This window comes from Channa argus, chromosome 21, assembly GCF_033026475.1.
Source record: "Channa argus isolate prfri chromosome 21, Channa argus male v1.0, whole genome shotgun sequence".
Classification (NCBI taxonomy): Eukaryota; Metazoa; Chordata; class Actinopteri; order Anabantiformes; family Channidae; genus Channa; species Channa argus.
Window position 1 is genome coordinate 14,622,100 of NC_090217.1, and position 16,807 is coordinate 14,638,906.

Genomic DNA, 16,807 nt, shown 5'->3' on the forward strand with positions numbered 1-16,807 from the left:
GCAGTGTTTGTTTACTCTAACTGCCTAGCGGCCCAGCCAGAGCAAAAGTGCCTGATCAATAGCACCGGGTGTCGTGTTAAAATCTGCATAGAGGCTCATCTTGCCTCATACAGCAGTGACTAATGAGTGTGATGTGCAGTGAAGATACAGGGTCAGTGCCATCCTCGCCCTCCTGAATAATGAACCCCATGGTGAGGTGCAGCTGGCACAGATTAACTCTGAGTAAGGATAATTAGACAGAATGTTGCAAAGGTTCATGATGTGTGTTCTCATTTAAATTTAAAGTTCTGCTTTGATGATCAGTCGCAACATCATAACATTGGCTTACTCCTCAGATGCATATTTAAATTCTTCTAAAATCCCCAACTTTTATGTTTTACTGATACTAAACATCAGTCAAGTAGAAATGACTCCTTAGGTGTCCTATCACTTTTGTTTCCAAATCACGAAACATCCTGCAAATGAAAGAACGAACGTTCTGACCAAAGAAATCCAGTTGTAGCTGTAATTGTAGTCGACTTTATGCATGCGAGTTGTTCAAGGACAACCTGGCTGTTTCAAGGATCAAACCCTTGACATCTCAGTTACAGGACAGCAGGCCTACCACTAGCCGCTGGCCACTTTTAATGCCCCAGTTTGTATCTGCTATGTTAGAGACTGGCAAATGTCAGCAAAAAGGCATCAATCCTCCCCTCACATGGGTCTTCAGTGAAGACTGTAATTCCTCCGGTGGTAGATGTTCAGGTTCAGCTGCTCTGCCGCCGCCTGAGCTCAACCACACATCCGTGACAAAGCCCCCGGATTGGAGGACAGTTATCTGGACTTGCGACGGAGGAGACGAGACGAGAGGTCAAACCAAATTGGCTCACCAGAGAGAGGAGTCCAGCCTTCAGGCAATCTCCTGCTCCTCCCTTCAATGAATTGGAAATCCCACTTGTGTCGAAGAAACCCAGCCACATCTCACAAATGGGGCAAATAGTAGAACGAGGTGATCCGCCAATGTCCTTGGAGTTTCAATCGACAAAGAATCTAAAGGCACGAGCCATTTCAGTGTTCACAGACTTAACAAAGCTTCAAAACTCAAACCCAGTCTCCAGACCACTTCTCTGACCTCTCGGACCATTAGTCACAGGGGAATTTTGCTTCATTGTTTTTTGGGGGTTTCTTGCAGATGGAACAATATATTGATCTATAAGATTTTTTAATTAGTGTCTGGATGCAGCATCGGATCAGATCTGCACTCATCCATGCTAAAACCTTTTTCTCAAAGCTGAATTAATTCATATTTTTATATTAAAAATGAGAATAAGATTACTTTGTGTAAGGTGAAAGCAATCACTCGTACTGACATACCTACAGAAACATAGTCCTAAACTCTGTAGTTTCCCCTCAGCCATATAGAGCATTTTAGTGTCTTTCAGCCCATTGTTTCGGTTTTAGTTTTAGTTTAACGTCCCCACTACACAATTGTTTGTAGCACCCACATACAGTTATTTTAGGAAGCAGCAAGGTCTAAAAAATCAAACCAGACCCATTAATTCTGTTTTGTGCTCCACTCAGTTTAATTCCATTCTAGTATGTGTTATGAATGCTTGCTGCACAATTGTTTTCTATTCTGTGATTCTTTTGTTTCATTCGTTGTTCGGTTTTCATTAGTTTTATTATTTCCTGGTGTCTCCTGACTTGTGTGGGATATTCCAGAGTTTTCAGTTCAGTTTACCCTGCAGACTTTATCAAGTGACTTTTAACGAATACATGGCTCAAAATATTGCCAAGGTTAACGGAGCTCTGTTAGGACCTATTAATGAGAACATGGCTTTAGGAAGAGTTAATAGAAAGAAAAACGGCCTTGCTCTTACCCCCGGACATTGTCCAATGGTTGTTATGTTAATCACTTAGGCCTAATTAATACCACGCATATCATTAGCAAAATGAAGATTCAAATGCCAGCGTGAGCTAATTACTGCTGTACAAGTCGTCTACATTTCTGGCGTGAATGTTAACAGTGTTGTGGTTGGAGATTACATATAAGAGTTAATGTATAATATGATGTGTTAATTATAATTAATCTATTGTCTAATATATAATATAAAAGTTGTATTACATGTAGGAATGTAGGAGCACTTGTAAGCTGTATGTGTGTAGGTTGTTTATCAGACACAGGAGGCGCGTGTGTGTGTTTGTGTGTGTCAGATAACAGAATGGGTCAGTATGACCTGGCTTATGTCCCAGAATTGAGCAATTCTCAGAACAATTATTGGGAAGCAAAACATGGGATGAAATCTTTGGCAAAGACTGGGAGAAAAACAGGATATGGTGTTTATGTGAGAAAAGGAGATAAAGTCCCTGAAAACTGTTGCTAAGGAGGAGAAAGTTGGGAGAGAGTCAAGTATGGGGTAGTAGAAGTTTGAGGAACTGGGATAATAATAGGATGTGTTGTGACGTGAAGGATGTTTTGCATAAGAGTATAAGAGTCTCTGTTTCTGGGGGGCTGCTTTTTGACTTATTTGCTCTTCTTCGTGCTTTTTTGCTTTTGCCTTTCTGACTGATGCTTCTTTTCACGGAGTAAGTTTTTCATTCTGTCTGATACAATTTGGAACCTCTATGTATTATTGTACAATAAATGTATTTTCTTCATATATGGACTTGTTCTGGTCTGAGTCGATCCACGGCAACAGTCTGCTAATTTACAAGAAATCCTCTCTGTGGCAGATTAAATGGCACGTTGTATAAGTTTGCAGAAATAATGGAGAGATGCTGTGTTATAGCAACTTTATAGTCTAATCTATGAATCTAATCTAAAGTGTAAATCTTCATAAAAAAGTATTCACATTACCTGATTGTTGACATATATTTACGAGTTTTAGTTTTTGCTTTTAGACTGTCTGGTAAAACCTGTGCTTAATTCTCTTACAAGATTTACTGATTTCGTATGTGTGTGCATGTTTTCGTGCATGTGTGAGAGAGCTGGAAGGGGATTTCCTGATATAATCTCCAGTCCTTTTATTCTTAATTAACATTGTTCAATGTGCCCCAAATCCCCCAGACTAACTGTTGTCTCGGGGACAACGTGGGAAAAGGAAAATGCCACTCAGTAAATTTAGCACCTTCATCCTTTTCTTTTGACCGTAATGACTGAAAACTTGACAGCCACACATAACAAATCCGTCAGCTGCCAGGACTGTTTGCAGGCTTTGAGTCCTAATTATAGACCATGACAAAACAAAACAAATCCAAAAACATATAATGCAGAACACTACTCTTTCTTACCTGATCCAATCAGTAACTCGTGCAGGTTTTACTTCAATTGTTGCACTTCTTCCTTTTTCAAATCGCAGACTTCCTGGAGTATCATGTATCTGAAAACACTAATCTTCAGTCTTACAGAGTCTTCCATGGCAACACGTTGTTCAAATTCTCATGACACAGAGGCCTACCAGCCTCCAAATGAGGCAAAGGTGGCATGTCGAGCATTTATGAAGACAAATGAGACAGAATGCTGGTCATATATCTCTATATTCAATTTAATACATAGTACTTGTGCCCTGTGCAAAGCAAGGCAACCCGCTGACCTATGCACCATATAATGACTGACATAAACTGCAGCCATCAAAGTGGCACAGACACTATTGTAGATCTTATGTCATTCCAAGCTTTTATTTATTTACTATATGAGAGTCAAGCAGAAGAGTTATGTTTAAATTAAGAACAATTATAGTATAATAATATGGAATGCAAAGCTGATATGTACCAACTTTAAACACCTTCTTAATTAATCCTTCACATGCACACATAATTAATTGATTCACATGCCCCCCACTCACACTCACAGTGGTCTCAAACTGTGCTTCCTTGCTGGGGAAGTTAATTGTCAGGTTAGACTTTTCACCTCCAGAGGATTTGTGCAGTGAGTTATAATGATTTCAACTTTTTTTCTTCCACTGACAGTGTTGCCTGTTAACAACCAAATGAATGGCCTCCTACTCCCCAAACTTCTTCCATGAGGTATTTAATGAAGTGCAACTGATACTTTGATACTTTGGAAGGTTAGTAAGAAATCTTCACTAGTAATAAAGTAGAAGAAAAACATGCTGTTCATTGTATCAATTTAGTTCATGTTTTAAATAAAAGTCACAGTACTGATTCCCTCTATGTCCTATCTTTATGCTAAGCTAACTGCTAGCCACAGCCCAGCCCTTAAAGAATGAATTGTCTAAGTAGATCTCTTTTATAAAAATAGAAATAATAACCAGGGATGGATCTAATTTTTTTTTTATTATTATTATTGAGGTGACCAGACTGGAGCACCTGCTAAAAATAGGGGGGCACTAAAGGAAAAATTGTTGAAAACTTTAAACTTGAATTTAGGAACCTAATAAACTGTATATTAATAGACTATTCGTATGTTTGTTCAGTGTCAGAAACGTCCACAATTTTTAACTATAGTTGTAATAGTTGAAAACAAAAACAAACAGTTGGAGGGGGGAAATTCTGTATTATAATATAAATGGACCTATTTATAATTTAATTATAAATCATATATATATTCGGGATAATTATTCTTATATCTTTGCCCAGACTTCATGTAAGCTGATGAAACAAGGTTCTTGAGGACCATCTTTAGCACTCTTGTCCTCAATCAGCCGAATATGATATTCTCCTCCAGCTAAAGAACAGCCAAGTGGACTCAATGTGTTTTCTTTGTTCAAGTGTGTCCCCAAAGTGTCCAAAGACAGGACAGGAAAATGACCTTCTTGGTCAAAGGTTTTCATATCATTTAGTTTTTTCCATATCACATCTCTCAGTCATTTTGAAGACAACCAACCTTGAGAAGATAATGCATGTGTCAAATACTCATCACACATTTTTCCAGAAATGATGTATTTCATATGAACATTTATAACCTTCTTCATACAACAAAGCCAGTAACATCCCATTGAAACTCATAACTAAATAATTCAGCACTCTTTCATTATCAACTTCACCCCCATGAAGACGAGACACCTTAAAACTTTGCAAAGACAAGTGGGTGTCCTCGCTCTTCACTGGCTCTCTCCATGTTACAACTAAATCTGGCATTATTCTAATTAATGAGATGAGTTCATTAGTGCGCTTGGGGTTAATGTGTTGTCCTATAGCCGATTAGTGGATTTCAGTGTTGCTGCAGCATCCAAATGAGATCACAGTGGGTGCTACTTGTTTAAATAGATGAAATAATGAAAGTCATCACTCTTCTCAGCAGAAACTTCATTAGTGAACTCTGTCTTTGCTCACACAAGGCCCAATGTTCACCTGGAAGAAGACTCAATGAAATTAATTCAACTGTATGTATCAGTGTAACAGTAGCTGCACTTTCTTTTCAAATTTGACTTGGACTCGGGACTTCCCAGGACTCTGGGTGATGGGTCAAAACTGCCATCTAGTGGACTCATTCAGTACAGCAGCAACAAATGGGACGTAGGACACAGTTATTACTGCTCCATAAAGTGATGATAATGTTTCACTAAGGGTGTTGGTTGGTAATATTAAGAAAAGAATGCTGCAGAGCAAGTATTGCAATATTGACATTGATGAAATAAATACAAATGTATTCTATTTGTTTGAGGAGAGTGTCAAGAATAAGACTGCCTACACAAATATATATATTTCACTTAAAAACTACAACAATCAACATGTTTGCATTGACAGCTATCAAATTACTATGTGTGACATGACAGAGGTCAGCCAAGTGAAGAATCCGTACAAAATTATATTGCAACTGTATTTCAGTTTGTTAAGCCCCATTTAGCTCATTGTTTTGGTTGTATTGCAATTTCCAACTAAAGGAAAAAAAAGGTCTATAACACAAGCTAGCTGCTAATATTGATCATTTAACAGGTAAAGAGATATTTTCTGGATTTTGTCTGATTATGAAATTTAGTGAAGCAAGGTAATGTGTCGAAGTGTCCTTGGGGAAGACACTTAACCCCAAGTTGTTCCCGGTGGGTCAGGTGAGCACCTTGCATGGCAGCCAACGCCATCGGTGTGTGAGTGTGTGTGTGAATGGGTGAATGGGAAGCAACATTGTAAAGCGCATTGGATAAAATCACTATGCGAGTGGCCATTTTGGCAACTTTTATCTATTTTATCTTTAACACGATGCTTATTTTATTAGCTGATTCGAATATTCATTGACTGAAACTATCTTTCAGACCTGAATTTGTGTGGGTTTGCAATGTCTTGCAATGGCATCACTTTGATATGTCTTAAATCCTGGCTACAGTCCTGAACTCAGCACGACTGCGTGAAAGAAATCAACTTACACAACAGTTGGAACAAACAAATATAGTAGCTGGCATTTGATATGTGCACAATTCCAGCAGTAATTCTATTGTTTTGTATTATTTATTTAGCCTACATGGGCGTATGACATTGCACAAATCCAAATAGAATTTCTGTATTTTGTCTTCTTGTGTTTGTCTCACATTAATCCCACTGGCTTGAAGCTGTTTTCATCATTTTCTCTGTTAAGCTTCTAAAATTAACCTAATCTTCTTTGCTCATCCCATCCCACCCACTCGCCTTGTTGTTTGGGCCCACACTCGACTTTGTGTTTCTGAAATATTTTCCAAGTCGAGAGCACTGGGACAAGTGGGATATTACACTCTAACTGCCGACATGCCAAGTGACTTTGTGATTGTAATGCAGAGGGTGTTGTCTTTGAGATAGGCAGCAGAGGAGGAGGTGGAGGAGGGGGATTATGAGGCTCCCTTATAACTTTTTTTCCTTGATTAATCTCTGCAGAGGGCTACAAGACTCTCTAAATGCTAATATATAATAAAGATGTCAGCAATGACATTTTACAGAGCTGGTGCAGATGTAAACAAATCTGACTGTGTTGTTGTGGAAGAAATTTACTCACTTGTCCTTCATGTTAATTTAAAATGTCCCTTTTTTTGGAATTAGACATGAATGTGTTATAATCTTACTTGCACCAACTTGTCCTTATTCGGCGAGGGAAAATTTTTAGTCAAACACAACACTCCCCTCCTCTCCTAAGAAAAAAAACTTCCAGAGCTAGTTTTAGGTGTAAAACAAACAAAACATAAAAATCATACTTTTTTCAGAGGAATCCCTTTAATTAAAATACAAGTAGATTCTGTTTAATTTAAGCACAGTCAGCTCTATGTACAGGAAATTAGAGGAAGTCGCTGTTCAGAGAATTCATAGTCATCCTGTCAAGGACATTCACAGCAAGCACTGATGGACAAAAAGGAAATACTTTGTTTTTCCTTTGAAGCACCCATTGATCACCAAACAACAAATCACAAAATTCTCAGATACCTCTTTAATACATTACTTCTAGAGAAACATCAGTCCTTAAAAATCCCCTTTCAAGGAGTTAGTGTCCAAAAGGTAATGAAACATACTGTTGCTCCTCCATTTGCCTTTCTCATCCAAGGACAAAGGATTTTCTGGAAATCCCTTCTGAAATGATGTGATTGGAAACACAGTCATTCTGCTGAGGTTTTAACGTTGACCCGTGTCCTCTTGCTGCCAAGCTCTCGTCAGCATCATTCATAGCACCCTTGGGAGGTAAATGAGAGTGTGATGACACTAAAGGTTTGCATAATACTGATCTCTGTTCTTATAATCCCTGTAGGCAAACTTGGCATCTTTCTTGCTGTGTGGGATTCGTCCAAAGGGCGCATGGTCGTTGAAACACGTGTCAAAGACCTCGTTGACTATGCTTTCCGCCTCCCCACGGTTAATTTTCCGCACAGCCAGGATGGAGCGTATCGCCCGGCCTCGGACGCATTCCTGACCAAAGACAAAGCGTGTTACCATAAGTGTTGGATTTGAGACGTAGGGATGAAACCTCACGGCAAGGGTTACATTTATCCCACAGCAGGTACCTGATGATGCTGCTTCAAGCCAAAGTTGAATCTGGAAACCTCATTTGCAAAAGAACAATCTCCACTGAGGTTAGCTGCCCGAATCTGAAACAGTGACACCAAAGCATCTTTTAGTAGCTGGTAAACAATCAAACTGAAGGAAAACCTAAAATGAAGATACTGGTACAAATGAGAAATTAACATCCAGCCATACTTTCTGGTGTCTATACAACATTGAGCAGGCCCAGTTGATTGCAATTTTGGATAAAGAGGAGGCAAAGAAAAAATGGCTTTGAAAAGAGGTTTTATTGTAGGGATACACGGGGCCGGAGTATCAGTCACAAATGCTGCTCAACTGTTTAGCAGGAACAGTGACTAAAGTGCATTTACATCTATGAGAATCAGTCATTGGTAAATAGGGTCAGAAATTGTGTTACCCTAACAGTGAGGGGATGTGGTGGCTCTGCTATGATGTGTGTGGCACGTTGCTGGCACGTTTTGGGTCCACTTGTTTCTTTAGAGGTGGGTTACTGCAAATCAATACTGCAAAGTTGTTCTAAGTTATCATCTTCATCCCATGATGAATTATTTCTATCCTGATGCAAGTGGTCTCTCCAGGATGATAGTACTCCCACGGATTTTAAGGAGCATTGTTGTAATAGTTTAAAAGCATTCAAAACTAGGATTTGTTTAAATGAGCTCTGTGTCAATAGTGTTAGAAAGATCTTTCCTTGCACAGAATCTACATACTATAAAACACCATCCCCTGACTAATCCTAAGCAGTAAGGACGGCTCTGCAGTGCTTTCATTCCAACTCATGCAAGTAGGACCAAATTGCATAACTCAGAGAATTTCTGACCATTTAAGAGTCATTTCCTAATCTCTGATGCTTAGTAAAAACAGGCCTTGGTATCTCCACAATTGAACACCTGCAGTATAGGAGATTCTGGACAGATGTGTTCAACAGCTCTCTCCACCACCATCATCAAAATATGAAATGAAGGAATATCTTTTGTAAAATCTGTGTAAAATCAGGTGACAGGCCAACACCTGTCACGTGTCTGTATATCTAAAAGCCACAGTCAAGGAAAGTGAATTGCGGGAAATGTGGTCTTTTACTTTTAGGTAACTTTGGATTGACATTCTGATGTCAATCTGTGGCCACAGTGCAACGCTAATGCAGCCAGTAATACACACATTTTTTACTCACCTCAGAACAAGCTAGGTGTCTGAAGTTGTTGAACCAGTCTACGTGGGCCCGGCAGTGATCAAAGGCATGAATGAGCTCATGTGTGACCACTCGGTTCATATGAGATTGCTGGTGGATGTTGTTCTGACACAAAACAATCTGGAAGCAAGCAGACGGAGATATTGTCACCACCACCACAAGTACAGCATGCAAGATCGTTCATGTTGTTCTTACTTGAGAAGAAGCTGCGTCAAAGCCCCCACTCACTGTCCCATCACAGTCTTCACAGGAGAAATGTCTGTCTTTAAACACTTTGCTATGTTGAAAGGAGAAAGATAAGTGCACTTGTTGCCATTTAATCAGTATATGTAACAATTATCCAAGGCAAACTTAATTGTAGCAAAAGTATCAAATGGCACGGAAATATTGGGGGGAAAGGGGGCTGTTAAGGCTTCTAAAATATCTTTGATGCATTAAAAGTTTTATTAGTTTTATTACACGTTACTCATTGCTTCGTAAAACAAAACTTATTTTTTGCTAAATAGTATAAATAACAGTAGTAGCATTTGCACTTATTATATGAACTATTCTCTTTAAACAAATCAATTAACAGACCAATGTTTTGTTTTGTTTTTTGCAGGAATGTACGTTATGATTGACTTTAATAAAAATTATACCAACCATCCTGAACTCTTCATGGCACTGAGCAGGAGTTTGGCATATGGACCTGATAACAGCACAGAAACGAGTTAGATCCTAATCTAGCTCGGGTTAGCATTCAACTGTCAGAAACCACATATAGCATATATAAGTGTTGCTTAGCTAGACAGCGAGGTTAAATCCCACAGACCTACACAGACAGTAACTTCATACTAAGACAACAATCCACTGTTCAAAACTGACACAGCATTTCCATTTTCAGAGTGATTAGCTACATTAACGTTTGCCAGCTGGAAGACTCACTAGTTTCCATTGCGAACTGTAGCATGATCTGACACTTGTGATTGAAAGTGAACAGACTCTCGGTGATTGATCCCTTCTTGTACTTCCCCTGATGTCTCTCTGGAAATAAGTCGTATCCATATTCATCTTCTTCCTTCGGCTGATCCATGGCGTGAAACGCTGCCTACAATTAGTGAGTTTCCCTGGTTAGCTGCGGCTACTTAGCAATAGAGGTCGTCGCTGCTTTGTAGATCACGTGGTAACTATAGGTCAAATGTAAATCATATTGTTTTAATGATATTGACGTCGCTCTTATACCCAAACGCCAAGTTATATAATTCTGTTTGAGATCATAGAATAAGGAATAAAATGTGCACTTTTGTGATAAGTTAAGTAAATACTACTGCGGGTAAAGATAGCGTATTCGTTGTGCGTAAGCAAGTCGTCAATTCGGAGCGCAATTTGTGCACCGAAACCATACCACCAAACCTACTAAGGACAGCTCCTACAGCAATGGTCTAAAAGCAAGTGTCCATTGTCCAAAAATAAAGTCAACGCTCTTTTCACACGCAGCTTTGTTTTAGGTGGTTTGTTTCTTTTTTACTTTTCCAAACCGTCGAGTAAAAAGGTTTTGGGGGCAAGTTATTAGTGCTGACATAGACGATCTTTGGTTACGCTCGGCGCAGCATAAGCTCCGCAAAGGCTGCTGGTACTGCGCTGTCATGGCTCCAAACATAAACAGGACGTTGTAAATTGTTTTTGTATTTCTTAGTTAAACTAACTGCGGCTGATCTTTGGATTGCGTTTGATACCTGGAGAGAGAAGTGACAGGTATATTACAACGTTTAAGCAGCCACGGTGTCTCCTTTATTCACTTTAATTCTCTCTTAATGCTTCCAAGTCCCGTTGGCTAGCTAGCTGCTAGCCGCAGAAGCATGACAGCGTGATTGTCGTGTTTTCCTCACGACCGCAACACGAACTTCAACAGACAACAACAACGCCAACGAGTGTTAAGAATCTGTCCAAAAACAAATGTCTGTTTCGCAGGGAGTAACATGTCCGGGGGAAACAAAGCCATCGAGTTACAACTTCAGATGCGGCAAAACGCGGAGGACCTGCACAGCTTCATGAATGAGCTGGAGAGCTGGGAGACAGCCATAAAGAAGAAAGATGAGGAGCTGAGGACAGGAGGGAGTCACCACGTACAGGTTTGTTCCTTCTGTAGACATCCATTTCTCCCAGGGTCCCCAGGTGAAACTCTTTAAAGTGTTGTGAGCTCTGAGTCTCTGTGTTGTAGCAAAAACTGCCCCCTGTGCGAAACAAAGACTACAAAGCCAAGATGAGGGAAAAGAAGAAAAAGAAGGAACCCACTGGTAATGGTGATGCAAAGCCAAAAGAGGCCAAACAAAACTCAAGGATAAAAGCATACGACTATCAATCATGGGACAAGTTTGACGTGGTAACTAATATTGTCTTTTAAGATATACATCACACAAGCTGTGAATTCATGAAGTGGGAAATAGAAGATTTATGTTTCTGGGATCACAGGACAAAGTTATGGCAGCAATGGACAAAGAGGAAAGTCCAGCAGAGTCAAATGAATCAGACTCGGAGGAAGCTGCAGCTGATCAGGAAAGAGCCTTGACTGAGAAGGAAAAGGTAAATACTGAATATGAAGTAAAAACAATGATGAAAGATTTCAATTTGATTTGGTTTAAATTGTTTGTTAAATTTCACAAAAGATTTGCATTTGTTTTCAGGGCAACAATTTCTTCAAAGATGGGAAGTATGATGATGCTATTGAATGTTACACCAGGGGGATGAGCGCAGATCCTTACAATCCTGTTCTTCCCACAAACCGAGCCACCACCTTCTTCAGGCTCAAAAAGTAAAAATGATATGGCCGATATGCTGTGCTGGCCTCGTGTCTGTAAAAGACTTCATTCCCCTATAAACATTTGAGGCTTTTGTTCATGCAGATATGCTGTGGCAGAGTCTGACTGCAACTTGGCAATTGCTTTGGACAGCAACTACTACAAAGCATACGCACGAAGAGGGGCAGCTCGGGTCGCACTGAATAAATATGAATCTGCATTAGAAGGTAACAAGATTTTACAATCCTAAGTTAGTTTTAACTTGAGTGCAATGAAATAACATTGATGTTACTTTTAGATTATGAGATGGTTCTAAAGCTGGATCCTGGAAACAGGGAAGCACAGAATGAGCTCAAGAAAATAAAAGAGGTTAGTGTGAAATCATTCATTTGGGTAAAGTTAATCTCTCAGGTCTCATCCTGTTTTTTTTTTTTTTTCTAATTTCCTAACTTTTTCCTTATGGTTTCAGGCTCTTGGAAACCAGGTACCTGCTTTCCAAAGAAAAGCCACACAGGAGCAGGAAGATTCTATAGTCGACCCTGATCGGCAGAGACTGGTGGTGGAACAGCAGAAGAGACAGGAAGCAGTCACACAAAAAGATATAGTAAGCTTTGCTCTGGTTTGACATCTGGACAGTCTAACATTAACGTTCTTCACATCTTTGTTAGAATTGTCATCTTTTCTTACATCATTTTGACTACAGAATTAGATGGGGAGTGGGGATTCAGCAACCATACTCACTCATGTAGGTGGTTTATTGCTTTATTTGTTTCGGTTAGGGAGAGTGAATGGTGGGCTATAAAATCTCAAATTATTCTTATTATTATTGCTAAAGGTAAATGTCAGTACGACTTGGCACAAATGGTGCTGATTATTTTTGGACATGTTTTTCAGGGGAATGCGTATTTCAAAGAGGGTAAGTATGAAGCAGCTGTGGAGTGCTACAGCAGAGGCATGGAGGCAGACAGCATGAATGTCCTCCTTCCTGCCAACAGAGCCATGGCCTTCCTCAAACTAGAGAGGTAAATCCAGTATCTCCTTTTTACACAAACATTTTCCCTTTAGAGGTCGAAAGTCATTTTTAATAACTGCGATTATGAGTACAGCACCGTGCAGAATCACTGAAATGTATAATTTGAGATTGTGTTTTAAGGCGTAGTTAAAGATTGTATCGTTAAAAACACAATTTGGGGTAGATATTAAAAATGCCCCAAAGTGCTACCTTTCTAAAACAAAAATGAATTCAACAAAGCTAGTTACAAGGCATTTACCACTAAATACCATTAAATGTCATAGCAGTTTCACTGGAAAATAAAGCTAGAAATCAGATTTTTCATGCATCTCTAAATTGCCTGTGTCTTCCTGCACATATGTCAATTTTATTACCTATTTATTAATAAATCAGTTCTTTTCAGTAAGAAGCTGAGAAGAAAAACACAGCTTCGAAGTGGCAACATACTTATTGCAGTCGTTTCATTTTCCTTGAATTATTTATTTATGTATTTATTTTTAATCGTCTGTTTGCTGCAGGTATAAAGAGGCAGAGGAGGACTGCACTAAGGCCATTTCTCTAGATGGTGCCTATGCTAAGGCGTTTGCCCGCCGAGCCACCGCTAGAGTGGCTTTGGGGAAATTGGAGATGGCCAAACAAGGTATAGAACTATACATCACAGTCCTCCAAGTTATACGCAGTTTGTAACACTGATCAGCCACGACATTAACACAACCTGATGGTTTTAAAAAAAAGAATTTAAATGGTTTTTAGAGTATTTTGTATTTTGAACTTACAAATACTGATTTATAATTATTAGTTAACCACCTGTCAGAGCCTTAAGTGATTAAAATTTACCAACAGTGACCTTTGATCCTTAGGTTTTATTAATTATTGTGCAGGTTTCGCCATTTAACCAATACTATAATCAGTATTGGTTAAAATGCATTGTTTTCTTAAAACAGTACTTTCAATTTTTCTTGAAGTACTTTTAATTGTGTATGTCTACCATCTCTGCACACAATGTATGTGCCACACACACATTTTGCTGCATATGAGTTTGTGGCCATGCTGACCTTTGTCATTCATAACTTTATTAAGACCATATTTATGTTGTGACTGACCAGTGCATAGTTTTGACTGCTTTTTTTAAGGCCAAAAAACTACAGCAGTTCTAGCTGTATTTCACGTCCTGCATGTCTACAACATGGTCTGTTTGTGTGTTTCAGATTTTCAGGCAGTCTTGAAACTTGAACCAGGGAACAAACAGGCCTTGAATGAACTGCAGAAACTCCAGATTGTATGTTTCTAGATACATAGTATAAAATTTGTATCAATTCTTACTGAATCAATTTCCATGCTTACTCTTGCATTTTGGACATTCTGTTAGTTGTTAGTAATGCTGGTGCAGCAGAGAATGTCTGGGTGACTAATGGACCAGTCAAACTGTATTAGGTCTGATCTACAACAGATATCCATTCTCTTTCTTTAATGTCATCGTGTTGTTTTAGGATGTGGGTTCCAGTGGCCTCCTTCAAACAGTGGACAACTCACAGAGACGAACAGTCCAGCCAATAGACAAACCACCTCATTTGCGCTCCACTGTGAGTTATTAAACATCTGCTGCAGTGTAGAAGTCATTCTTAACACCAATCAGGGTTTTAAAACTGGGCATTTTACCACAATGAAGACCATAATGGCAGAGATTAGTAGACATTATGACGCAAAAACAAATTTCCAGATGAAAAGTTTAATGTAGAAGCAAGACAAAGAGTTGTATTGTGAGCTAAGTATTCGATAACGTTTCATTTTCTAAATTGAATTCATTTTGGTTTTGGCCAATAAATCAAATTAAATAGGAAACTTGAAGACGGTACACCGAGCTCCACAAAGCTGTGATTAGAGCTTGTCTTTATATTGTAGCTATCGCCACTATTTTCTTGTGTTTGGTTTTATCAAAAAGTACAAAACCGCCGAAATCATCCATCACACAGTCCAACAATAACTACAACATAAGTCATGTTCTGTCTTAACAACCAAGAAAAGAAAATGCAAATTTTAACATTTGCAAACCCGTAGCTTTCACATTTTATTTTCTATTTTTACTTTTAAAGAAATTTATTAAAACATTAATTTGGTACTGGAAGAAAAAATCTGATGATCAACTAAATGATTAATCAACAGGTTATTGTATCTCCTTTAAGACAACCATTAGCCTAAATATTTGTAAGAGAGACCTTAGTGCAGATTGATCAGGATTTTTCTGTGCTATAAGGATTTAGCAGATTGAATTTTATAAAACATGAAGCAAACATAGCCTTATTTTCTTGAAAAGCCAGGGGGATCATTTTGACTGATTCTGCATATAAAATGCTTCTCAGAAACCTTTGAGAAGAATTGAAATTGAAGAAGTCAGTGGAAAGATGGTGATCCCTGAGGTGGAGTCAGGCTGGTCCAAGTCCTTTGCTGAGGGGGTGGTGGGGGAGGCCGAGGACAGATCCTCTCCACTGTCTTCGTCACCCAGCGCCAAGATGATTAAGATAGAGGAGGTAGCAGACGTCCCCTCGCACTCACTCGAGCAGTAAGTTTTACTATTTTGTTAAAACCCTTTTTTCATGCTGTTTTGCTGTGTGGGATTTTTAAAGAGATGTTCTGCTTCTGTTCTCCAGACTTCCTGCTAGCACACAGAGAAAGCAATCAGAGCCAAAGGGTCTCTCTCACCCATCTGAATCATCAACCGGCCCTTTAGCAGTAGCAACTGACCTGCCTCCTCCGCCCAGCAACAGCTTCCAGTTGGAGGCTGACCTCCGCAAGATCGGAAGCCAGCCTGAAGTCATTTACAGATATCTAAGGGTGAGTGTTCTGTTAGAAGCCAACAGTTCTGATTGTTTGCACGTTTACTCGTTGATAGATGGAGAATTTCAGGATTACCTTGTATCATTTTGTTAAACTCTCAGCCTTTTGGTGTTTTTGTGTTGCAGCAAATCAAGCCTGATGCATATTTAAAGATTTTCTGTAATTCCCTGGAACCTGACATCCTCAGTCAGATCCTGAGGACGCTGCATGCATTTTATATAAAGTAAGTAAACAATATCTGGAGATTGGACTGCTTCTATAAAGTAAACCTGAGCAGAATAGAATAAATGGAATAGAATTGCTGTGTTTTAAATTAACATCAGCTTTCCTGCAGGCATGAAGCTCCCACTTTGACACTGCAGATCCTTAGCAGTCTGGCAAGCGTGAGACGCTTCGACATGGCAGTCATGTTCATGTCATCCCCTGAGACGAAAGGTGGGGTTCCTTTGATTCACTTCTAGAGATGATTCATGTTTTCATTGTATCTGTTTCACCCGAGTCATGTTAACAACTCCTGTGCTACCTTTCTGTTTTTCCAGTGCTTAAAGAACTGTTTGAATTCCTTCATCAAGCTGAGCTCGAAGGATCATCTATCGCATCCTTACAGAAAAAGTACGGTGTTTGACCTTTAAGGAAAACCTGCAACTTCTGTAGAGTTAAACATTTCCACACGGAGTTCTACTTACTTACACAATTTTCCTTTATTTTGAATAAAACTTGATTTAAATTCATTATTATTATATTCATGCTTTAAAAATCAATCACTAGAGGTATAAAAGTCCAACTTTCAGATTCACCTTGAAGACAGGTTATAGTTCTGGTCTCTGAGTACTCAACCTAATTTGAGTATTCCTGCCATTCTGAAACCTGCCAAAACATGACATTGCATTGACAGCTGCTGTTACTTAAGAATATTTATGCAAGTTTGTCATGTAAGTGTAATGCAAGGACAGGTTTCCGTCTGTCTGTAGCACACTAGACTACAAATAAAGGTGTATTTTGTAATTTTGCGTGTGAGCCGTTGAGTCATTAACCATAGAGGTGTCACATAGGTGATAAATTAACACTGGGTAATCAGCA

At 39.1% G+C, this 16,807-nt stretch overlaps 2 protein-coding genes and 1 long non-coding RNA gene across 4 annotated transcripts; 2 read left to right on the top strand and 1 right to left on the bottom strand.

Annotated features, from left to right (window-relative positions):
- The first annotated feature begins 2,211 nt into the window (after positions 1 to 2,211).
- On the top strand, positions 2,212 to 7,779 carry LOC137106469 (uncharacterized). The gene is made up of 3 exons (XR_010911951.1): positions 2,212 to 2,565; positions 3,949 to 4,046; positions 7,643 to 7,779. It is a non-coding gene; the product is annotated as an uncharacterized lncRNA (long non-coding RNA).
- On the bottom strand, positions 7,097 to 10,672 carry atp23 (ATP23 metallopeptidase and ATP synthase assembly factor homolog). The gene is made up of 6 exons (XM_067489760.1): positions 10,028 to 10,672; positions 9,746 to 9,791; positions 9,299 to 9,380; positions 9,086 to 9,223; positions 7,896 to 7,979; positions 7,097 to 7,800 (listed from the first exon to the last, which is right to left on the bottom strand). The coding sequence occupies exons 1-6, from the start codon at positions 10,173 to 10,175 to the stop codon at positions 7,597 to 7,599; spliced, it is 702 nt and encodes a 233-aa protein (XP_067345861.1). The 5' UTR covers positions 10,176 to 10,672; the 3' UTR covers positions 7,097 to 7,596.
- A 29-nt stretch (positions 10,673 to 10,701) lies between these two features.
- rpap3 (RNA polymerase II associated protein 3) lies at positions 10,702 to 16,732 on the top strand. Of its 2 annotated transcripts, XM_067489754.1 has the most exons (17): positions 10,702 to 10,837; positions 11,054 to 11,214; positions 11,304 to 11,465; positions 11,555 to 11,665; positions 11,767 to 11,894; positions 11,986 to 12,107; positions 12,179 to 12,249; positions 12,350 to 12,484; positions 12,775 to 12,902; positions 13,411 to 13,532; positions 14,101 to 14,171; positions 14,383 to 14,475; positions 15,253 to 15,452; positions 15,541 to 15,724; positions 15,853 to 15,950; positions 16,062 to 16,162; positions 16,267 to 16,732. In XM_067489754.1, the coding sequence occupies exons 2-17, from the start codon at positions 11,062 to 11,064 to the stop codon at positions 16,350 to 16,352; spliced, it is 1,965 nt and encodes a 654-aa protein (XP_067345855.1). In that variant the 5' UTR covers positions 10,702 to 10,837; positions 11,054 to 11,061; the 3' UTR covers positions 16,353 to 16,732. The 2 variants fall into 2 exon arrangements, with proteins under 2 accessions (XP_067345855.1, XP_067345854.1); XM_067489753.1 differs by having other exon boundaries at positions 10,729 to 11,214.
- Positions 16,733 to 16,807: the final 75 nt, after the last annotated feature.